The sequence below is a fragment of the Coloeus monedula genome, assembly GCF_965178545.1.
Source record: "Coloeus monedula genome assembly, chromosome: 39".
NCBI lineage: Eukaryota > Metazoa > Chordata > Aves > Passeriformes > Corvidae > Coloeus > Coloeus monedula.
Genome location: NC_138819.1, coordinates 562,713 through 586,824, shown reverse-complemented (window position 1 = coordinate 586,824; position 24,112 = coordinate 562,713). Strand labels below are relative to the sequence as shown.

Genomic DNA, 24,112 nt, shown 5'->3' with positions numbered 1-24,112 from the left:
CCCCTCCCCCCCCAGGTCCCGCCCACCTGCGAGTCACCGGCCAAGGTAAAGACGCGCCCTCGGGCCCCTCCCCCACCCTCATCATCCTCATCATCCTCGCCCCTCCCCCATCTCCCCCCTCCCCCCATCCCCCCCCATCGTGTCTGTGGCTCGTGCGACACGGGGGGAGGGGCGGCCGCCTCGCACGGGGACGGGGGGGGCGGGGCGGGGAGGGGAGGGGGCGGCCCCTCGTGCAAGGGGGGGGTTGGGGGGCTGGTGACCCCTTGCACGAGGGCCGGGAGGAGGGGTCCAACCCCCCCCCCCCACAGGAGGAGGGGCCTGGGGGTCCTTCACCCCCCACACGAGGGGGGGGCTGGGGGTCCCTGCACGGGATTGGGGGGGGGGTTCTTGCACGAGGACCGAGGGTCCCCTTGCACCAACACGGGGGGGGGGTGGGGTGTGAGTGCCCCCCCCGCACGGGGGTCGCACACCTGTTCACACCCGTGAATGCGCCCCTCCCCCAGGGCCCGCCGAGGTCGCCGAGGGGGGGCCCGGCCGCGGCGCCGGCGAGATCCAGCAAGCAGCGAAAGGTCAGTGAGGGTCAGCGGAACCCCCCCGCGGGGGCACCACCCCATCCCCCTGCACACCTGGGACCCCCCCAGGAACTTCCAGGACCCCCCAACCCCGCCTCCCCCCCCCCACACCTGGGACCCCATAACAACGTCCGCATGCCAGGTCCCTGCTGATGGGGTCCCATCACAACGTCCCCACATAAGGTCTGGTGCAAGACCCCACGGCGATGTCCCCATGACAACATCCCCATCACAATGTCCCCATCACAATGTCCCCATGACAGCGTCCCCATGACAGCGTCCCCACCACGACATCCCCACCACGACGTCCCCACCACGACGTCCCCACCACGACGTCCCCACCACGACGTCCCCATCACGACATCCCCATGACAACATCCCCATGACAGTGTCCCCATGACAGCGTCCCCATGACAGCGTCCCCATGACAGCATCCCCACCACGACATCCCCACCACGATGTCCCCACCACGACGTCCCCATCATGACGTCCCCATGACAACGTCCCCACCACAACATCCCCATGAGAACGTCCCCACCACAACATCCCCACCACAACGTCCCCATGACACAATGTCTGCACCACAATGACCCCATCACGACGTCCCCACCACCACGTCCCCACATAAGGTCTGGTGCAAGACCCCACGGCGATGTCCCCATCACAACGTCCCCACGACAAGCTCCACGTTGCGACGTCCCCATCGCCACGTGCCCGGTGCCAAGTCCCAGTGCCAACATCCCCCCCCACCCATCCCCATGCGAAACCCCCTGTGCTGAGCTCCCCGTTCAACGTCCCTACACCGGCTCCCCCCTGTCGCCACTGCCAGGCCGCGCCGAGTATGTGGCCACGTTCCGGGGCAGCGAGTTCTTCTGCTACGACGTGTCGCGCTCGCCGGTGCAGAGCAGCGCGGACGAGCTGGCGCTGGCATTCCGCACGCGGCAGCGCCACGGGCTCCTGCTGCACACCGGCCGTGCCGCCGACTTCCTGAACCTGTCACTCAAGGCCGGCGCCGTGTGGCTCGTCATCAACCTGGGCGCCGGTGCCTTCGAGGCGCTGGTGGAGCCCGTCAACGGCAAGTTCCACGACGGCGGCTGGCACCACGTGCGCGTCACGCGCAACCTGCGGCAGGTACGGCGGGGAGGGGGCGGGAGGGGAGGGCGGGGTGACAGTGGGGTGATGGAGAGCCTTGGGTGACTGCCCAGTGGGTCATCGCGGGCAGCTCCCCAACTGGGAGCACTGGGAGTGATGGTTGGCTTGGTCAGCTCCCCAACTGGGAGCACTGGGAGTGATGGTTGGCTTGGTCAGCTCCTCAACTGGGAGCAATGGGAGCCTTGGGCAGCTCCCCAGCTGGGAGTCTTGGATGGCCATCCAATGGGTTGTCTTGGGCAGTTCCCCAACTGGGAGCACTGGGAGCATTGGTTGTGTTGGTCAGCTCCCCAGCTGGGAGCACTGGTTGTGTTGGTCAGCTCCCCAACTGGGAGCAATGGGAGTGATCATTGCCCCGGTCAGTTCCCCAACTGGGAGCCTTGAGTGACCACCCAATGGGTCATCTTGGGTAGCTCCCCAACTGGGGGCAAGTGGGAGCGATGGTTGCCCTGATCAGCTCCCCAACTGGGAGCACTGGGAGCCTTGATGAGCTCCCCAACTGGGAGCGATCATTGCCCTGGTCAGCTCCCCAACTGGGAGCACTGGGGTGGGACCTTTGGTCAACCACCCAACTGGCACCACCAAGCATTTTGCTGAGCTCCCCAACTGGGACCACTGGGAGTGATCATTGCCCTGACCATCTCCCCAACTGGGAGCACTGGGAGCAATGGGCATCTTGGTCAACTGCCCAACTGGGAGCACCAGTTGTCTTGGCCAACCACCCAGCCAGGAAATCCAGTTACCTTGATCAGCTCCCCAACTGGGAGCACTGGGTGTTCTGTTAAACTACTGAACTGGGAGTACTGGGAGCAATGGTTTCCTTGATAAGCTGCCCAGCTGGGAGCAATGGGTTCTTCAGTCCGCTCCCCAACTGGGAGCACTGGGAGCAATGGGTGTCTTTGTCAACCACCCAACTGGGAACACCAGTAGCATGGTCAGCTCCCCAACTGGGAGCACTGGTTGCATTGGCCAACCGCCCAACTGGGGGCGATGGACACATTGACCAACCACCCAACTGGGAGCACTGGGCGCATCGGTCCAGTCCCCAACTGGGAGCACTGGGCGCATCGGTCTGGTCCCCAACTGGAAGCACTGGGTGTCTTGCTCAACCACCCAGCTGGGAGCACTGGGTGTCTTGGCTAAGCACCCAACTGGGAGCACTGGGAGCACTGGACATGCTGGTCAACCACCCTGCCGGCAGCACCGACCACAGGACCTCTTTCTCCCCAACTGGGAGCGCTGCTTCCATGGACCCTCCCAAACTGGGAGCACTGGACACTTGGGGGGGGGGGGTTTCTCTGCCCAACCCCCACAGGGGGGCGACGGGTCGAGGTTCGGGGGTGCCCCCCCCCCCCTTTCTGACAACTCTCTGCTTCTCTCCCCCCCAAGGTGGGCGCTGCCCCTCCCCCCTCCGTGCAACGCCCCACCCCCACCCCCCTCCTCGTGCCACGCCCCTCCCCCCTGTGTGTGCGCGTGCCACTAACACGCTTCCCCCCCCCCCCCTCCGCGGGGCCCCCCCCCACTAACCTCCCGTCCCCCACTAATCCTGGGGGGGCCCCCCCCTTTAACAAAAACAACCGAAAACCACCCCCCCTCCCCCCCCCCCAAAAAAAAAACCCCTCCCGCGCCCCCCAAGCGCCCCCCAAACGTCACGTTTGTGTTTTGTCCTTCTCTCGCCGCCAGCACGCAGGGATCGGACACGCTATGGTAAACAAACTGCATTACCTGGTAGTTATCACTCTATTGTTACTCCTTGGCTTCGCCGTGGCCCCACCCCCAACCTTTTGGGGCCGATCCGGGGGATTTTGGGCAATTTTCACCCATCCGCCATCTTGCGGCCGAGCTTCGGCTCCCCCTCATGCCAAAAGAAACGAGAGCTGGTTCTCCCCCCTCCCCTCCCTCATCCCCCACCCAAACCCACCAAAAATCTTTCCTGAGAGGGCGTGTGTTACTCGGTGGGGGTGAGGTGGCACCTCAACCCATCCCCCGCCCCGGTTTTGGGGTGAGTTTTAGGGATTTTGGGGGGCGATTTTCACCCATCCGCCATCTTGTGGCCGAGCTACGGCTCCTTCGTGCCAAAAAGAACGGATTTCCCCCCCAAAAAAATCTTTGTCTGGGGTCAGGACGGGGATATGTTTTTCTCAAGAGGCTTCCGCTCCTTCCACTCCCGCTGTTTTGGGATGAATTTGAGGGGTTTGGGGCAATTTTCCCCCGTCCGCCATCTTGCGGCTGAGCTTAGCAGCTCCCTGATGCCAAAAAAAACCTGGTTTTCCACCCCCAAAAAAATCCTTTCTGAGGGTGTGGTTCCCTCGATGGGGACGATGTGGGGTCCCACAACCCCTCCCCCCTCCCACGCCCCCAACCCCCCCCCCCCCCCCCCCCCCAATTTTGGTGGGAATTCAGGAATTTTTTGGATTTGGGGTGATTGGATAAACCCAACACCCGCAGCTCCCCGGTGTTAAAACCGACCGATTTCCACCCAAAAACGTCAATCTGGGCTGAGAAGGGGCTGATTTTTTGCCAAGGGGTTGATGTGGGCTCCCACTCCCCCAGTTTGGGATGAATTTGAGGGATTTCGGGCAATTCTTCCCACCACACCATCTGGGGTGTAGCCTCGGTTCCCTGGTGCCCAAAACCAGCCAGTTTCACCCCAAAATCCAGCCCTGAGTGGACTCATTTTCCCTTGGAGACTTTTGTAGAGTCCCATGCCCACTTTTTGGGGTGATTCCTTGGGATTTTGGGCAATTTGATACCAATCCCACCTCCTTGAAACAGCCAAGGTTCAGATTCTGGATAATTTCCCTCAAAAAACCCGGTGCGGGTTGGGGGGGGAGGATGGAGAGCCCCAAACGCCTCCTTTCGGGGCAAATTCTTGGGATTTCGGACAATTTGCTCCCATCCGCTCCCCTGTGGCCGAGCAGCCCCAAAATCACACCCAAAATGTGGGGTTCTCCCCAAAATCCAGCCTGGTGGGGGGCTGTTACTCACAGAGGGGATGTGGGACCCCACCCCCCCTCCCCATTTTGGGGCGATTCCTTTGGATTTCGGCCCATTCTTGCCCCTTCCCTCGCAGGTGCCCCCTCCCCGCCCCCCAAACCAGCCGCTTTCACCCCAAACCTCGCCTCGAGGGGGTGTCAGGGCCGAAAGGCGGCGGGGGGGGGGGGTGCTGGGAGGTGTGGGTGGGTGATTTTTTTTTTTTTGGGGGTGCCCCCTCCCCAAATCGAGGACGGAAACGGCGTTTTCAGGACAAGCTGCCGCCCCTCCCCCTCCCGCGCAGGCAGCGGGGCCGCCCCCTCCCCACCCCGACCCCCCGAAGCCCCCCCCGGGCTGGGGTCGGGCCCCGCTGCCTGCGCCGAGTCCTCGCACGCCCCTTGCACGCGGCTTGCACGGCTTCACTAACACTGACCCCCCCCGGCCTTCCTCGACCCCCACCCCCCGACCCCCTCCTCATCCTCCCCTCGCCTCCCCCAACCGCCCCTTCCCCCCACCCCCTCCCCGGTATGGGGGGCACCGGGGCCGCCCCCGCCGCGTGGGGGGAGGGGCTGGGGGGGCACGGCTGAGCGCGAGAGTGTGCGAGGTGTGTGTGCAGGTGGGCGAGGGTCGCCCCAGGTGTGTGTGCAGGTGTGTGAAGGTGTGTGAGGGTCACCCCAGGTGTGCACAGGGGTGCGAGGGTCACCCCAGGTGTGTGCAGGTGTGTTCAGGTGTGTGAGGGTCACCCCAGGTGTGTTCAGGTGTGTGCAGGTGTGTGAGGGTCACCCCAGGTGTGTGTTCAGGTGTGCGAGGGTCACCCCAGGTGTGTGTGCAGGTGTGCACAGGTGTGCGAGGGTCACCCCAGGTGTGTGCAGGTGTGCACAGGTGTGCGAGGGTCACCCCAGGTGCGTGCAGGTGTGTTCAGGTGTGTGAGGGTCACCCCAGGTGTGCGCAGGTGTGCACAGGTGTGCGAGGGTCACCCCAGCTGCGTGCAGGTGCGCACAGGTGTGCGAGGGTGACCACAGGTGTGTTCAGGTGTGTGAGGGTCACCCCAGGTGTGTGCAGGTGTGCGCAGGTGTGCGAAGGTCACCCCAGGTGTGTGCACAGGTGGGCGAGGGTCACCCCAGGTATGTTCAGGTGTGTGCAGGTGTGCACAGGTGTGGGTGCAGGTGTGCGAGGGTCACCCCAGGTGTGCGCAGGTGTGCACAGGTGCGTGTGTGATGCCAGCCCATGCCTGGGGCAGCTGCGTGTGCGCTCACACGCGCGTGCGAGCGGCTGCGGGGCTGCCCCCGTCCCTCCCCCACCCCGGGTTCCCCGAGCCCTCCCCCCCGCACGCCCCCCGCCCTGCACGCCCCGCCTCCCCCGCCTCACGCCCACCCCTTGCACGCGCTTGCACACCTGTGCACACACCTGTGCGCGCCCCCCGCACGCCCCCGCGCGCTGCCCCCCACTAACGACCGCGTTTGTGTCCGAGCTTTGTTCTGCCCCGGGACCCCCCAAAACTCGTTACTAACCCCCCTCCCCCCCCCCGCCCGTGTCACCCCCGTGTCACCCCCGTGTCACCCCCGCCCCTCCCCACCTCGCCACCCACCCCATCCTCACCTGGGGGGGCTCCTTGGGGGGGTCTCCCCGGGGCATCTGGAGATGGGGGGGGACTTCAAGCCATCCCCCCCACCACCCCAAGGGTGCCCTTGGGACCACCCCCCCTCTATTATCGCACCCCCCCAGGTGCCCCCTGAGACCCCCCCAGACCTCACCCTCATTGTCCCCGTCACCCCCCACGACCCCATCATCCCCCCACCCTCATCGCCCACCACCCCCCGTCACCCCCCGCGTCCCCCATCGCTCCCATCACCCCACCCCATATCCCCATCGCCCGTTTGTCCCCAGCCCCCTCCCGTGTCCCCCCACCCCCCTTCCCACCCACGTTTTGGGGTGCCCCGGCCCGCCGGGGGGGTCCCCGCTGAGGCCGGGCCGCTCGTGCCGCAGGTGACGATCTCGGTGGACGGGATCCTGACCACCACGGGCTACACGCAGGAGGACTTCACCATGCTGGGCTCCGACGACTTCTTCTACGTGGGGGGGTCCCCCAACACCGCCGACCTGCCGGGGTCCCCCGTCAGCAACAACTTCATGGGCTGCCTCAAGGACGTGAGTGTGGGGCGGGGGGGGATGACACACGATGGGGCGGGGGGGAGGGGGGCTCAGGGAACACCCCCTTCCCTCAGCTGGGGAGAGTTATGGGTGCTCAGGGCGGGGGATGTCAGGTTGGGGGCAGCCATGAGCCCCCCGCCTCACCTGTGCATGTCCCTGGGGGCTGCGGGTCACATTTTGGGGACCCCCAGACTCCCCCGCCTCACCTGTGCGTGTCCCCGGGGGCTGCGGGTCACATTTTGGGGACCCCCCAGACTCTCCCGCCTCACCTGTGCGTGTTCCCGGGGGCTGCGGGTCACATTTTGGGGACCCCCAGACTCTCCCGACTCGCCTGTGCGTGTCCCCGGGGGCTGCGGGTCACATTTTGGGGACCCCCAGACTCTCCCGACTCGCCTGTGCGTGTCCCCGGGGGCTGCGGGTCACATTTTGGGGACCCCCAGACTCCCCCGCCTCACCTGTGCGTGTTCCCGGGGGCTGCGGGTCACATTTTGGGGACCCCCAGACTCTCCCGACTCGCCTGTGCGTGTCCCCGGGGGCTGCGGGTCACATTTTGGGGACCCCCAGACTCTCCCGACTCGCCTGTGCGTGTCCCCGGGGGCTGCGGGTCACATTTTGGGGAGCCCCAGACTCCCCCGCCTCACCTGTGCGTGTCCCCGGGGGCTGCGGGTCACATTTTGGGGACCCCCAGACTCTCCCGCCTCACCTGTGCGTGTCCCCGGGGGTGTTACAGGTGCACGGGGTGCGGTGTCACCGGGCGACCTGCACTGGGGGGGGGGGGGGGGGAAGGGGTTCACAGCGGGATGTTGGGGACTCCCAGACCCCCCCCCCCCCCAAATTCACCTGTCCCCCTCTCCCCCCAGGTGGTTTACAAGAACAACGACTTCAAGCTGGAGCTGTCGCGGCTGGCTCAGGAAGGGGACGCGCGGGTGACCCTGCACGGGGCGCTGCTCTTCCACTGCGACCCCCCCCCGGCGCTGGACCCCGTCACCTTCGCCACCCCCCAGGCGCACCTGGCGCTGCCCACCTGGCGCCCGGCGCGCGCCGGCTCCGTGTCCTTCGACTTCCGCACCACGGAGCCCAACGGGGTCCTGCTCTTCGGGCAGGGACCCCCCCGAGACCCCCCGGCCGCCGCCCCGCGCGGACCCCCCCCGCCTCCCCCCGATTTCCTGGCTCTGGAGCTGCTGGACGGGCACCTGTACCTGCTGCTGGGCATGGGCGCGGCCGGGCTGCGGCTCCGCGCCAGCGCCCGCAAGGTGACCGATGGCGAGTGGTGCCACGTGGATGTGCAGCGCGATGGGCGCAAAGGTGAGCGCGCGAGGACAGGTGCGTGCGCAGGTGTGCGGGGAGGGGGTGCACGGGGGCATCACAGGTGTGCAAGGGGTGCACGGAAGGGTCACAGGTGTGCAGGAGGTGGGCAGGTGTGCGGGGAGGGGGTGCACGGAGGGGTCACGGGTGTGCAGAGGTTGTGCAATTAAATGTCACAGGTGTGCAGGGGGGTTGCACAGAAGGTTTGGGGGTGTGCAAAGCTGTACAGGTGATGTTCACAGGTGTGCAGGGGGGGTTGCACAGAAGGTTTGGGGGTGTGCAAAGCTGTACAGGTGATGTTCACAGGTGTGCAGGGGGGGGTTGCACAGAAGGTTTGGGGGTGTTCACGGGTGTGCAGGGGTTGTACAGGTGCAGCTCACAGATGTGCAGAGGGTTCCAGGGCAGGGTGGCCCCGCTATCCCCCCCCCCCTTTGCCAGGCACCGGGCGCACCCCAATGTCCCCTCACGTCCCCTCTGTGCCCCCCAGGCTCGGTGTCCATGAACCCCAGGGCACTCCCATGACCCCCTGACGCCAGTTTTGTCCCCCGATGTCCCCGTGCTGTCCCCCCAGGCTCGGTGTCGGTGAACAGCCGCAGCACCCCGTTCCTGGCCAGTGGCGACCGTGACGTTCTGGACGTGGGCGCCGAGCTGTACCTGGGGGGGCTCCCCGAGGGTCGCCCCGGCCCCCCCGCGCCCCCCGAGCTCTGGGCAGCGGGGCTGCGCCTCGGCTTCGTGGGCTGCGTGCGGGACTTGTTCGTGGACGGGCGGAGCCGCGACGTGCGGGCGCTTTTGGGGGCCGGGGGCGCCGGGGGGGCCCCGGGGGTCTCCCCGCTCTGCGCGCGGGACCCCCCCCGGCTGTGCGCCAGCGGTCCCTGCCGGAACGGGGGGACGTGTCGCGAGGGCTGGAACCGCTTCGTGTGCGACTGTCGCGGCACCGGGTACCTGGGGCCGCGCTGCGAGACAGGTGAGGGGACCGGGGACAGCGGGGGTGGGTGCGGGGGTCACCCTGAGAGCCCCTGAACACCTGGGACCCCGGGGGAGGCTGTCACGCCGCAGGAGAGGGGGGGACCGAGGGGGCTCGGGGGGACCGAGGGTCACCCCCGAGGTGACCGGGACACAGCGGGGGTGGGGGTCCTGTGCAGGGGGGGGGGTCACACCCGGGGGGGGACAGCGCTGTGAGACAGGAGAGGAGGGGGGGACGGGCGGGACTGGGACCCCCCTGAACACCTGGGTCCCCTGCGGGGGAGGGGGGTCACAGCTGGGGAGGAGGTGCCTGGATGTCCCCAGGGATCCCTGGGAGCACCTGGACACCTGAGCCCCCCCCCCCCCCCGCCCCGGATACCTGGGTGTCGCCTGCACGGGTGGCTCCCCTAGAGATGGGGGTCCCCAGACCCCTCCAGTCCCGGGGGGTCCCCTCAGGTCCCCCACAGAGGTGGCACCCAGCGACAGCGTCCCCTTGTCCCCCATGGAATGCGGTGCTGAGCCAGCACCTGCCTGGGGCGGGGCTCACCTGGGTACGGGGGGAGGGGGGGGGATCCCGTTTCCCAGGGGTGCCTTGGGGGTCCCGGGACACTCGGGTGCCCTGGGGACGGGGGTGGCCGTGCCGAGGGTGACGCGGGGGTGTCCCCGATGTCCCCGCAGAGGCGGCGGTGCTGAGCTATGACGGCAGCATGTACCTGAAGGTGCAGGTGCCGGGGGAGCAGACGGAGGCCGAGGACGTGTCCCTGCGCTTTATGTCCCCTCGCGCCTTCGGCCTCGTCCTGGCCACCACCTCGCGCCACTCGGCCGACACCCTGCGCCTCGAGCTGGACGGGGGGCGCATGAAGCTCACCCTCAACCTGGGTGAGCCCCCCGAGACCCCACAGAGCCCCCCCACCACCCCCAAATACCCCCCGATACCTCCCTGAAACCTCCCCAGAATCCTCCCCCAAACGGGGGCCCGAGTCGGTTCTGGTCAGCCCAGAATGGCCAAAACGATGCCTGGAGTCCCGAAATGGTGTCTGGGACCCCGAAATGGTGTCTGGGACCCCGAAATTGTGCCTAGGACCCCCAAAATGGTGCCTGGAGTCCCTAAATGGTGTCTGGGACCCCGAAATTGTGCCTAGGACCCCCAAAATGGTGCCTGGAGTCCCTAAATGGTGCCTGGGACCCCGAAATTGTGCCTAGGACCCCGAAATTGTGCCTAGGACCCCCAAAATGGTGCCTGGGACCCCGAAATGGTGTCTGGGACCCCGAAATTGTGCCTAGGACCCCCAAAATGGTGCCTGGAGTCCCTAAATGGTGCCTGGGACCCCGAAATGGTGCCTGGGACCCCGAAATTGTGCCTAGGACCCCCAAAATGGTGCCTGGAGTCCCTAAATGGTGCCTGGGACCCCGAAATGGTGTCTGGGACCCCGAAATTGTGCCTAGGACCCCCAAAATGGTGCCTGGAGTCCCTAAATGGTGCCTGGGACCCCGAAATGGTGCCTGGGACTCCGAAATCGTGCCTGGGACTCCGAAATAGTGCCTGGGACCCCCTCCAAATGGTCAAATTGGTGCCTGGGAGCCCAGAATGATGGTCAGGACCCCAAAATGGTGCCCAGGTCAGTTCTCTTGACCCTAAAATGGGCAAGCTCATGCCTGAGACCCCAGAAAGGATGTCCAGGTCCCAAAAATTCTCCCCATATCGTGTCTGGGTTGGGTCTTGTGTTCCAAAATGGCCAAGTTGGTGACTGGGACCCCAAAACTTCCCCCAGTGCTTCTCAAGCTGCTCGTGGCCCCCAAATGGTGCCCAGGACCCAAAAATGGTGCCCAGACGCTCCCAGAATCGCACCCGGGACCCCCAGACTGGCCCTGGAGGGTCACCAGAGCTGCCTCAGTGTCCCCGTCCCCGTCGGGTCCCGTCGGATTCCCTCCCCTCCCCTCCCCCCCCCCCCGGGATTGGGGCCTTCGTGACCCCCCCGCTGCCACCTGGGGCACAGCGCCGGGACCCCCCGAGGGGTTGAGGGTCGCCCCCAGAGGATTGGGGAGCCTCCCCAGGGTCGGGGACCCCCTCCTGCAGCCCCTTCCGTTGGGGGGCGACCCCCGTGGGGCTGCAGGTCCTCTGAGGGCTTGGGACCCCCCCAAGGGGTTTGAGATCCCCCCCATGGCATTGAGGCACCCCCCAGGGAGTTGGGGACCCCCCATGGGATTGGGGACCCTCCAATGAGACTGGGGCCCCCCCATGGGATTGGGGCACCCCCGGGTCCCGGTGTTTGCCCCTCCCCGCCCCGCAGCGGTTGACGAGGGGGGGCCCAGCCCTGGGTGTCGGATCCCCCCGGATCCCCCCGGATCCCTGGGATCCCCCGGGCTGGGCCCTCAGGGCGGCCGTGCCCCCCCGCGAGGTGCCAGAGAACCCCCGAACTCCCAAACCAGTCCTCTCCCAGTCCATCCCAGTCCATTCCCAGTCCCAGCCTGATCCCAATCCCCATCCCATCCCATTTCCTGTCACTTCCAGTCCCATCCCCGTCGCTCCCAGTCCCATCCCGGTCGCTCCCGGTCCCCCCCAGTCCCATTCCCGTCGCTCCCAGTCGCTCCCAGTCCCATCCCAGTCCCTCCCAGTCCCCCCCCCTCTGGCACCTCGCCCCCCCCGGCCGCCCCCCCGTCCCCGGGGCGCCCCCTGGCGGCGGCTGCGAAGGGCCTGACCCGTGTCTTCTCTCCCCAGACTGTGTCCGCGTGGGCTGTCACCCCAGTAAGTGCCACCCCCACCCCGGGACACCCCCGGGACACGCCCGGGACACCCCCAAACCCCCCTGGGACACCCGGCCACGAAGACCCCTAAAACCTCCCCCAAGCCCCCTCCGGGGACGCCCTCTGGGGACACCCCCAGACCCTCTCAATCCCTCTGGAACACCCCAAAGTCTCCACAGGGACCCCCTCAAAACCCTCCTGACCCCCCAAAGGGCTGGGACACCCCCCCCCGTGTGTGTTTGGGGTGCACACCTGGGCGGTGGTCCCGGGTCTCCTCCTGGGCTGCGTCCAGCCGTGGGTGTTGTCACCTGGCCATGAACATCTGGTGTCACCCGGTGTCACCCAGTGCTAAAACGTGTCACTGGTATCCCAGTGTCACCCAGCGCCACCAGCCGCTGTGGTGTCACCTGTACTGGTGGCCCAGTGTCCCCAGTACAGTGCTGTCCTGCGGTGTCACTGGTGTCAACCAGTCCCTGGTGTAGCGGTGTCTCCCAGTGCCGTGGTGCCACCAGTACCAGTACCGGTGTCCTCTGGTGTCCCATTGTCCCTGGTGCAGTGGTGTCCCCCCAGTGTCCCCCAGTGTCCCCCCAGTGTCCCTCAGTGTCCCCGGTGCAGAGGTGTCCCCTGGTGTCCCACGGAGCCACTGTTGTCCCTTGGTGTCTTGGTGTCCCCGGTGTCCCCGGTGTCCCCGGTGTCCCCGGTGTCACTGGTGTCCCTGGTGTCACCGGTGTCCCTGGTGTCCCCGCTGCCCCCAGGCAAGGGCCCCGAGACGCTGTTCGCGGGGCAGCGGCTGGATGACAACGAGTGGCACTCGGTGCGGGTGGCCCGGCGCGGGCGCAGCCTCCAGCTCGCCGTCGACAACGTCACCGTCGAAGGTGACACCGCGGGGATGGGGCGGGGCGAGGGGACCTTTGCTTGGGCTCATGGGGACATGGGGGTGCTCAGGTCCATGGGGACGTGGCCAGTGGAGCTGCAGGTCCGTGGGGACAGGGATGAACGTCCGTGGGGACACGTGGCAATGGGTGCGCACACCCACAGGGACATGGGCACACAGGGACGAGGTGACTGGGTCAATGGGGACAGGGATGGAGGACAGTGGGGACACAGATGGAGGACTGTGGGGGCAGGGATGGAGGACAATGGGGACAGGGATGGAGGACTGTGGGGACAGGGATGAAGGTCCATGGGGACAGGGATGAAGGTCCATGGGGACAGGGATGGAGGTCCATGGGGACACAGATGGAGGTCCATGGGGACAGGGATGGAGGACAATGGGGACAGGCATGGAGGACTGTGGGGACAGGGATGAAGGTCCATGGGGACAGGGATGAAGGTCCATGGGGACATGGGTGCATGGGGATGAGGTGACTGGGTCAATGGGGACAGGGATGGAGGACCATGGGGACAGGGATGAAGGTCCATGGGGACATGGGTGCATGGGGATGAGGTGACCAGGCCTGTGAGGACACACATGTGGGCTGGACGTCCATGACACCACAGCTGAACGGGACCACGGGGAGGTGGCACACTCCCGGTGACACCCCCGTGTCCCCCGCACCCCCCAGGGCAGCTGTCGGGCTCGCACACCCGCCTGGAGTTCCACAACATCGAGACCGGGATCGTCACCGAGCGGCGCTTCCTGGCCGTGGTCCCGTCCAACTTCCTGGGCCACCTGAGCGGGCTGGTGTTCAACGGGCTGCCCTACCTGGACCTGTGCCGCGACGGCGACATCAGCTCCTGCGAGCTCAACGCCCGCTTTGGCCGCCGCGCCATCGTGGCTGACCCGGTGGCCTTCGGGGGCCGCGGCTCCTACGTGGCGCTGGCCACGCTCCAGGCCTTCGCCTCCTTCCACCTCTTCTTCCAGTTCAAGACCACGGCGCCTGACGGCCTCATCCTCTTCAACGGCGGCAGCGGCTCCGACTTCCTGGTCGTCGAGCTGGTCAAGGGGTGAGGGGGACACCGGGGGGAGCGTGGGGACGTCCTGGGGACTTCAGAGATCTTGGGGAACACCTGGGGACACCGAAGCCCTGCTGGGGAGCTCAGGGATCTTCACGGATCGTGGGGACACCAGCGAGGTCCTTGGGGACCTTGGAGAGTACCTGGGGAGCTCAGAGACCACCTGGGAACACATAGGGGGTGCTGGGGACCTTGGGGACCACTTGGGGACATCCTTGGGGACATCCTGGGGAGCTCAGAGACCACCTGCAACACGTCAGGGGTCCTGGGGACCTTGGGAGCCATCTGGGGACCTCCTGAACCTTCTGGGGACCTCCTGGATGCCCTGGGAACCTTGGGGACACCAAGGGAGTCCTGGGGACCCCGTAACCCCTCTGGGAACCCTCGGGGACCTTCTGAACCTCGTCCGACCTTGGGACCCCCTCAGTCCTCAGAGACCCCCCGAACCCATGGTGCCCACCCAGCCTTAGGCTCCGCCTCTTTGGCTCAAGCCCCTCCCCTTGGCTCGGCCACGCCCATAGCGACCACACCCAACAGAGGCCACACCCCCCCGGCTTTGACCACGCCCCCTGGCCCGGTTACACGCCCTGCGTGGGGGTGTCCCTTTGTCCCCTCCCCAGGTGAGCCCCCACCCTCAGGTGAGCCCCCAGCTCCCTGAGGCCACGCCCCACGAGGCCGCGCCCCCTTTTGCAGGTACATCCATTACGTGTTCGACCTGGGCGAGGGCCCCTCGCTCATGAAGGGCAACTCGGAGCAGCCGCTGCACGACGGGCGCTGGCACGAGGTGGCCGTGGCGCGGGAGGGGGGGGCCCTGCACGGGCTGCGCGTGGACGGGAGACCCGTGACCCAGCACGGCCAGGGCGCCCGTGGCCTCCAGCTCAAGGGTGAGACCTGGGGGACACCTGGGACACAGCTGGGGACACCTGGGACACACCTGGGGGCACCTGGGACAGACCTGGGACACACCTGGGGGCACCTGGGACACAGCTGGGGACACCTGGGACACAGCTGGGGGCACCTGGGACACAGCTGGGGACACCTGGGGACACCTGGGACACACCTGGGGGCACCTGGGACACAGCTGGGGACACCTGGGACACACCTGGGAGCACCTGGGACACAGCTGGGACACACCTGGGGGCACCTGGGACAGACCTGGGGGCACCTGGGACACAGCTGGGGACACCTGGGACACAGCTGGGACACAGCTGGGGACACACCTGGGGGCACCTGGGACACAGCTGGGGACACACCTGGGGACACCTGGGACAGACCTGGGGGCACCTGGGACACACCTGGGGACACCTGGGGACACAGCTGGAGACACCTGGAGACACCCGGACACACCTGGGACACACCTGGGGCACACCTGGGGACACCTGGGAGAGGGTAACAGGTGTGGGGGCACCCATGGAGGGGATGGATGGGTGCTCCATGACCCGTCACAAACAGGGCACTTGTGGCTTCCAGCTCAACAGTGAGACCTGGGACACACCTGGGCACACCTGGGGGAGGGTAACACGTGTGGGGGTGGTCCCATGGGGGGGTGGAAGGGGGCACCCATAGGGGAATCACCCACGGCACGCGTCACCCCAGTGGGGTACCCATGGCAGGGTGCACATGGAGTGTCCCCCCCACCCCATGAGTGACCCCCCCAATGTCCCCCCAGGTGTCCCCCAGGTGCACCTGGACATCGGGGGGGGGGGGGGCAGTGGGATATGGCGGGGGGGGGTCTCCCTACAGCGTGACCCCTGCCAGGTCTGGGGGGGTCATTCCGGGGCCGTTACGGGGCACGGAGGGAGGCGGTCAGTGCCCCCCCCCGTGAGTGACCCCTCCTGTGCCCCCCCCCAGGGGAACTGTACGTCGGGGGGGTCAGCCCTGGGCTCCTGGGCCGCCTCCCGCGGCTCGTGGCCTCCCGGGGGGGCTTCCGGGGGTGTTTGGCCTCGCTGGACCTCAACGGGCGCCTGCCCGACCTGCTCGGGGATGCCCTGAGACGCGTGGGGGACGTGCGGAGGGGCTGCGACGGTGAGAAAGGGGGGGCCACGGGGGGGGTCACGGGGGTCTGGGGGTTCGGCACGTGGGGGACGTGCGGGGTGGGCTGCGGTGTTAGGAATTGGGGGGGGGTACAGGGGTCCGGGGGGTGTCTGGGGCACATTTTTGGGGGTGTCTGGGGGTTTTCCAGTGGGTTAAGGGGATGAGCGGGTGGGGAGGGGGCTCGGGGGGGTTGCAAGAGTGGATGGGGGGGCACAAGGAGGTGTCCGAGGGGGGCTGAGGCTGCTCAGGGCACGGGGTGGGGGGGGGACACGAAGGCGGGGGGGGGGGGAGGGGATTCAGGGCTGCAAAGACCCATCGAGAGCCCCCCCCCCCTCCCCCCACCCGCGGGTTTGGGGGAGCCGGGGGGGTCCCCACGAGCCCGGTGCCCCCCAGGCCCCAGCACGACGTGCGCCGAGGACTCGTGTGCCCACGGGGGGGTCTGCCTGCAGCAGTGGGACGGCTTCACCTGCGACTGCAGCATGACGGCCTTCGGGGGGGCCGGCTGCGCCGAGCGTGAGTGGGGGGCGAGGGGGGATTTGGGGGGCTCAGGAAGGCACGAAGGGCTCAGGGGGGGCACCGGCTGTGCCCAGTGTGAGTGGGCGGCTCGAGGGGCACGGGTGGCTCTGAGGGCTCCGGGGGACACAGGGGGACACGAGGGGCTCAGGAGTCTCAGTAGGAGGGGCCCCTGTCCCCCTCACAGGGAGCCCAGGACCCCCCAGGAGTGGGCAAAGGGGCCAGGTGGCCCTTGTCCCTCCCAGGGGACACGCGCAGGGGCTGGGTGGCTTCGTGACCCTCACGTGGGCCGTGGTGTCCCCACACGGGACAAGCCCGAGGTGGCTCCGTCCCTCGCTTTGTGCCCCCACGGCCCCTGACGAGGGCAGGTGGCAGCGCAGGTGCCACTTGTGCCACCTGTGCCACCTGCGCCACCTGCGTCCCTCGCACCCGGCGGGGCTGCCACTGTGTCCCCTGCACGAGGGCTCTGTGTCGCCACGGCCCTTAACGAGGGGCAGGTGGCAGCGCGTGGGACATCTGTGTCCCCCCCGTGTCCCCCCGTGTCCCCCCATATCCCCCATATCCCCCATGTCCCCCCGTATCCCCCATATCCCCCATATCCCCCATGTCCCCCCATCCCCTGTGTCCCCCCCATGTCCCCCCATATCCCCCATATCCCCCCATGTCCCCCCCCATCCCCTGTGTCCCCCCCATGTCCCCCCCACCCTCCAGATGAGTCCCAGGCAGCCCCGGCTCTGCCCCACACCTGAGTGGGACACGGGGAGGGGGGGGGGGGGTCGGGGGTGGCTGCAGCCCCCAGGCTCCGTGGGGCAGCCGTGGGGCAGGACAGAGCGTGGGCACAGCGGCGTAGGGGGCTGGCACCGCCGTGGGTCCCTGTGGGGCTGCCGTGGGGCTCCGTGGGGCCACCCGCGGCTGTCCGTGGGTCACGGGGACATCTCCGTGGGTCGCCGTGTGGGTCCCCGTGGGGCTCGCTGGCTCACGGGGGGGCTCCGTGGGGCTGTCAGAGGCCCCGTGGGGCTCCGTGGGGCTTCCCCGCCCCCCGCTTGTCCCCGTCGGGGTCCCCCGCGGCTCCCGGGGCTTCTCCGTGGGTCCCTGTGGGGCGGCCGTGGGGCTGCCGCGACCCCCGGGGGGCTCCGTGGGTGACCGGGGGGGGCTCCGTGGGGCTCCCCCGCTCCCCGCCGGGGGGGTCCGTGGGTTCCCCCTCGTGGGTCGCACTTGGCCCCTCCCCCCCGGCCCCTCCCCCCGCCCCTCCCCCGCCCCCGCCCCTCCCGCTGCAGCAGCAGCCGCCGCCGCCGCCGCCCCACGGCCGCCCGCGCCCACCGCCCCACGGCCCCACCGACCCACGGCCCCACCGGCCCCACCGACCCTCCGGCCCCACCGCGCCGCCGCCGCCGCCCAGGCCAGAGCCCCCCCGGCACAGCCCCCGCCTCATCCCCATCGCCATCCTCATCCTCATCCTCATCCCCATCCCCATCCTCAGCCTCCCGCAGCCCCCGACCTCCGCCCCACAGCGCCCATCCCCGCCCCACATCGCCCCCCCCGCTCCATCTGCCCCCTCCCGCATCCTCCCCCCTCCCCCTTCCCCAGCCCCACATCGCCCCCACCCCCGATCCCGCATCCCCCCTCCCCCCCTTTCCCAGCCCCACATCGCTCCTGCCCCACATCCCGCACCCTCCTTCCCCCCCCCGCCCCGGACCCCCCCTCCCCGCTCCAGCCCCACATCCCGCATCCCTCCCTCCTCCTCCTCCTTCAGCCCCAGCCCCACATCCCCCCCCCCCGGCCCCCCCCCGGACCATGCTCGACCCCCTCTGAGCGCCCCCCGCGCCCCCCCCGCCCTGGCCCCCCCCGCCCCGGGGCCCCCCCGCGCCCCCCCCCCGCATGCGCTGAGCCCCGGGGGGGGGATCCAGACCCCCCGCGGGGGGGGCGCTCGGGACCCCCCGGCCCCGCTGCCCAGGGGGGGTCGGGACACCCGGGGCCCTTTGGGGGCGCCGCCGCTTTTTTAGGGGGGGGAGACGCCCCCCCCAGCCCCATTTTGGGGACATTTGGGCCCCCCCCAGCCCTGATCTAGGGGGAGATTTGGGCGATCCCCCCCCCCCCGGCTCCCCAGCCCCATTTGGGGGGGATTCGGGCCCCCCCCCGGCCTCATTTTAGGGGGATTCAGCTCCCCCCCAGCCCCTCTTGGGGTGATTGGGCCCCCCCCCCGGCCTTATTTTAGGGGATTTGCCTCCCCCAGCCCCATTTAAGGGGGGGTTTGGCCCCCCCGGCCCTATTTAGGGGGGATTTGGGGTTTCTCAGGGCCTCCCCCAGCCCCATTTTCGGGGTGATCCGGGGCCCCTCCCCAGCCCCGTGGGTGGATTTTGGGCTTTGAGTCCCACTGGGGGAGGGAATTCGGGGACCCCCCCGGCCCGCGTGGGGTGACCCAGGGCCCAGGTTCGGGGGGATTTGGGGCTTCCCCGACTTCAGGTTGGGTTGAGCTGGGACTGCCCCCCTCCCCTTTCCTATTTTTGGGCTGATTTGAAGCTCCCCCCATTGCAATTTTGGGCTCGCGATCCCCTCCAGCCCCATTTCGGGGTTCAGCACCCCTCTAGACCCTCTTTTTGGGGCACAACCTCCCCCCCCCCCCTAAAATCCCCTTTTAGGATTCAAGAACCCCCCCGGGGCCTCATTTTGGGGCACGACCCCCTCCCCTCAGCACCACCCCCCTCTTTTGGGGCTCAGTCCTTCCCAGATCCCCCTTTTGGGGGTCTCATTCCCTCCCGTCACCTCCACCCCCCTTTGGGGGCCCCCCCTTCTCCTTTCACCCCCCCCCATTTTGGGGTCTATCCCTCCTCCCTCCCCCCTTTTGGGGACGCCCCCCTCCCTTCACCACCAGCCCCACATTTTGGGGCCCCCCCCCCGCTCTCACCCCCCGCTTTGACTGGGGGCTCCCCCTCTCCTTCCGCCCCTCCTCATTTGGGAGCCCCCCACCTCCTCCCCCCCTTTTTGGGGTTCAATCCCTCCTAGACCCCATTTTGGGGGTCTGACCCTCTCCCTTCACACCCCCCCTCCCTGTCATTTGGGGTCTCCCCCTCTCTTTTCACCCCCCCCCCTCATTTGGGGACTCCCCCATCCCCTCCTCCATCCATTTCGGGGGTCCCCTCTCCCTCCCCACCCTCAACCCCAATTTGGGGGCTCCCTCCTCTCCTTTCACACCCCCCCCCCCTTTTTGGGGGCTCCCCTCACTCCTTTCACCCCCCAAATTCGGGGGCTCCCCCATCTCTCCCCCCTCCCTCCATCTCCATTTGGGGGCTCCCCCCCCCATTTGGGGTCCCCCTCGCTGGGGTCCCCCCGGCGCTGCCGGATGGGGGGGGGCCGCTGAGGGGCCGATGGGGGGCCGGGGGGGCCCCGGGGCGCTGGGGGTGCTGGCGCTGGGGGCGCTGGGGGTGCTGGGGGTGCTGGGGGTGCTGGTGCCCCCCGCCCGCCCCGCCCGCGTCTCCTCCAGCCTCTCGACCACCCACCACGTGCACCATTTCCACGGGCGCCACGGCACGGCCCCGATCGCCATCAACCGCGCGCCCTTCCTCACCCGCGGGCACCACGGTGAGCCTTCATCCTCCTCATCCTCACCCTCACCCTCATCATCATCCTCACCCTCCTCATCCTCACCATCACCATCAGCCGCGCGCCCTTCCTCACCCGCGGGCACCACGGTGAGCCTTCATCCTCCTCATCCTCACCCTCATCCTCATCCTCACCATCATCATCGTCCTCACCCTCCTCATCCTCACCATCACCATCAGCCGCGCACCCTTCCTCACCCGCGGGCACCACGGTGAGCCTTCATCCTCCTCATCCTCACCCTCCTCCTCATCCTCACCATCATCATCGTCCTCACCCTCCTCATCCTCACCATCACCATCAGCCGCGCGCCCTTCCTCACCCGCGGGCACCACGGTGAGCCTTCATCCTCCTCATCCTCACCCTCATCCTCATCCTCACCATCATCATCGTCCTCACCCTCCTCATCCTCACCATCACCATCAGCCGCGCGCCCTTCCTCACCCGCGGGCACCACGGTGAGCCTTCATCCTCCTCATCCTCACCCTCATCCTCATCCTCACCATCATCATCGTCCTCACCCTCCTCATCCTCACCATCACCATCAGCCGCGCGCCCTTCCTCACCCGCGGGCACCACGGTGAGCCTTCATCCTCCTCATCCTCACCCTCCTCCTCATCCTCACCATCATCATCGTCCTCACCCTCCTCATCCTCACCTTCACCATCCTCCTCATCCTCCCCATTGCCATCAACCGCGCGCCCTTCCTCACCCGCGGGCACCATGATGAGCCTTCATCCTCATCCTCCTCATCCTCACCTTCCTCATCCTCATCCTCACCTTCCTCATCCTCACCTTCCTCATCCTTCTCATCATCCTCATCCTCCCCATTGCCATCAACCGCGTGTCCTTCCTCACCCACGGGCACCACAATGAGCCTTCATCCTCCTCATCCTCATCTTCACCTTCCTCATCCTTCTCATCCTCCCCATTGCCATCAACCATGTGCGCCATGGTGAGCCTTCATCATCACCCTCATCATTGTCATCCTCCTCATCCTCATCTTCCTCCCCATCGCCATCAACCGCGCGCCCTTCCCCACCCTTGGGCACCACCGTGAGCCTTCATCCCCCTCAACATCATCACCTTCATCCTCCTCCTCCTCCTCCCCATGGCCATCCACCGGCCCTTCCTCACCCACAGCCACCTCAGTGAGCCTTCATCACCCTTGGCCTTCCTCACCCTCCTCATCAACCTTCCCCCTCCACCTACTCAGCCTCAGGGATGAGGCCGGACTTCCTCCTGCTCCTCCTCCTCCTCCTTCTCTTTTGTCTGGGGATCCCTAGACCAGCCTTCATCATCCTCCTCATCCTCCTCTTCCTCACAGGGACCCCAAAACCTTCATCATCATCAACCTCATCATCCTCATCATTCTCAGCCTCAGGCTCCCTCAACCTTCTCTTCACCATGACAGGGGCACAGCTGGCCTTCCTCCTCCTCCTCCTCCTCCTCCTCCTCCTCCTCCTCATCCTCCTCCTCCTCTTCAGCCTCAGGGACACCGTCACCCTTCCTCCTGCTCCCCTTCATCTTCCTCCTCTGGGGAACCCCAAGACCAGCCTTCATCCTCCTCCTCCTCCTCTTCCTCTTCCTCCTCCTCCTCCTCCTGCTCACAGACACCCAACCCCCTCCTCCTCCTCCTCCTCCTCCCGGGAGCTCCAGCCAGCCTTCCTCCTCCTCCTCCTCCTCCTCCTCCTCCTCCTCCTGCTTCTCACCCTCCTCCTCCTCCCCACCTGCTCGCGGGTACTTCAGCCTGGCCTTCCTCCCCCTCTTCCTCTCCCTCCTCCTCCCCTGTCACCTCCTCTTCCTCCTTCTCCTCCTCCTCCTCACTGCCTTGGGAATCTGGAAGAGCCTTCCTCCCCCTCTTCCTCTTCCTCCCCCTCTTCCTCTTCCTCCCCTTCCTCCTCCTCCTTCCCCCCCGCGCCGGGGCCGGGCGGGGTTTGGGGGTCAGGGCAGGGTTTTGGGGGGCTCTGTGGGGTCTGTGCCCCTCCCCCGTGTGTCCGTGCCGTGTCCGTGTCCCTGCACACGCGTGTGCCAGGCTGGCGGGGGCAGAGCTGTTGGGGGGGGGTCACGAGTGTGCACACGTGTGGTTTTGGGGTGTTTTGGGGTGTTCGTGCACACTGAGCCCTCGTGCAAGGCCAGATCCTCGTGCAAGGCCATGGCGGGGGCGGGGGGGGGACGACAAGAGGGACCCCCAGACGTGGGGGGGGTCCAGATGATCCCACAGCCCCTCCCCCAAATTCAGGGGTCCCCCCCCCCCCAAAGGATTCCAGGGTCCGCCCCTCCCCGGTGTCGGAGCCCTCCCTGTTCCTCAGGGCCCCCCCCCCGGATGTTGGGAGCCCCCCAAGTTCAGGGGTCCCCATGAACGCCTGCGTCCCCCTCCCCCCCCAATTCCAGCTCACCCCCAAACTCCGGGGTCCCCCCAAATTCCAGGCTCCTCCCTGCACTCAGGCTCCCCTCAGATATTGGGGTCCCCTCAAATGCCGGGTGATCCCCCCCCCCCTCCCTCCACCAAATCCAGTCCCCACCCCCACTCCAGGGGTCCCCCTGAACTCCCGGTGCCCCCAGATCTTTCCAGTTGCCCCCCTGACCCCCGCATTTCTCTCCCCCCCCCTCCCCTTCAGCGGGCACCACGTACATTTTCGGCAAGGGGGGGGCCCTGATCACCTACACGTGGCCCCCCAATGACCGGCCCAGCACCCGCGCGGACCGGCTGGCCCTGGGCTTCAGCACCCGGCAGCGCGACGCGGTTCTGCTGCGCGTGGAGAGCGCGGCCGGGCTCGGAGACTTCCTGCAGCTCCACATCGTAAGGGATGGGGCTGGGGGAGGCCAAAAATTGGGCTACGGGGGTGCTGTGGGGGCTGGGAGGAGCTGGGGGTACGGCGGTGTTGGTGGGTCTGGGGGTACAGGGGGTACAAAGGGTCTGGGGGTGCTGCTGAGGGTGGGGGGCGTGGCTGGGTTCCTGCAGCTCTACGTTGTGGGGGGGGGGGGTTGAAATTGGGGTCCGGGGGGGGGGCGGGGAGCGGGGCTCTGAGGTGTAGGGGGTCTTCAGGAGATCCCCAGGGGTTCCTGGTAAAGGCTGGGCTTGGTGACTTCCAGCAGCTCCAGATCGTAAAGAGGGGCCAAAATGAGGGATTGGGGGGTTTGGGGGGCACAGGGGGGGGCAGGAGGGTTTGGGGGCACACGGGGGGCTCTGGAGGCTCCTGTTAAAAGCCGGATTTGGTGACTTCCCCCGTCGTAAAAGGGGCCAAAACTGGGGTGCAGGGAGCGGTCTGGGGGTCATTCCCTGGCGGGGGGCGTGGGGGTCCGTGGGATGGGCATCCACCAGTGCCCTCCCCCCCCTACCCCCTCTCCCCACACAGGTCCAGGGGGCCGTGGGGGTCCTGTTCAACGTGGGCACCGAGGACATCGCGCTGGAGGAGCGGGGGGCGGCCGTCAGCGATGGGCGCTTCCACGTCGTCCGCTTCACGCGCAGCGGCGGCAACGCCACGCTCCAGGTGGACGGCGGCCCCCTGCACGAGCGCTACCCGCCAGGTACCCCCCGCCGCACCCCGGGCACCCCAGGGCCCCCCTGAGACACTGCCAGGTGTTCCCCAGGTACCCCCAGGGCTCCTAGAGAACCCCACAGGTACCAACAGGGCTCCTCCAGACCCTGCCAGGTGTTCCCCAGGTACCCTCAGGGCTCCTCCAGATCCCCCAGGTATCACCCTGGGCACCTCCAGGTACCCGCAGGGCTCCTCCAGATCCCCCAGGTATCACCCTGGGCACCTCCAAGTACCCTCAGGGCTCCTCCAGATCCCCCAGGTATCACCCTGGGCACCTCCAGGTGTTCCCCAGGGCTCCTCCAGATCCCCCAGGTATCACCCTGGGCACCTCCAGGTACCCTCAGGGCTCCTCCAGATCCCCCAGGTATCACCCTGGGCACCTCCAGGTACCCTCAGGGCTCCTCCAGATCCCCCCAGGTATCACCCTGGGCACCTCCAGGTACCCTCAGGGCTCCTCCAGATCCCCCAGCTATCAGCCTGGGCACCTCCAGGTACCCTCAGGGCTCCTCCAGACCCCCCCCAGGTATCACCCTGGGCACCTCCAGGTGTTCCCCAGGGCTCCTCCAGATCCCCCAGGTATCACCCTGGGCACCTCCAGGTACCCCCAGGGCT

General features: G+C 67.6%; 1 protein-coding gene across 1 annotated transcript in view; it reads left to right on the top strand.

Moving 5' to 3' along the window:
* The window catches only part of LOC309584289 (neurexin-1-like), a gene marked incomplete at both ends in the record, with an annotated part of 40,384 nt that overhangs the window by 8,752 nt on the left and 7,520 nt on the right, over positions 1-24,112 (top strand). Inside the window, 16 exon segments of the mRNA XM_082300245.1 lie at positions 16-45; positions 504-569; positions 1,402-1,703; positions 3,405-3,428; positions 6,681-6,842; positions 7,706-8,150; positions 8,722-9,114; positions 9,792-9,992; positions 11,833-11,859; positions 12,614-12,733; positions 13,424-13,805; positions 14,508-14,698; positions 15,666-15,839; positions 16,242-16,361; positions 22,580-22,761; positions 23,318-23,489. Of these exon segments, the coding sequence (XP_082156371.1) occupies positions 16-45; positions 504-569; positions 1,402-1,703; positions 3,405-3,428; positions 6,681-6,842; positions 7,706-8,150; positions 8,722-9,114; positions 9,792-9,992; positions 11,833-11,859; positions 12,614-12,733; positions 13,424-13,805; positions 14,508-14,698; positions 15,666-15,839; positions 16,242-16,361; positions 22,580-22,761; positions 23,318-23,489 (2,991 nt within the window).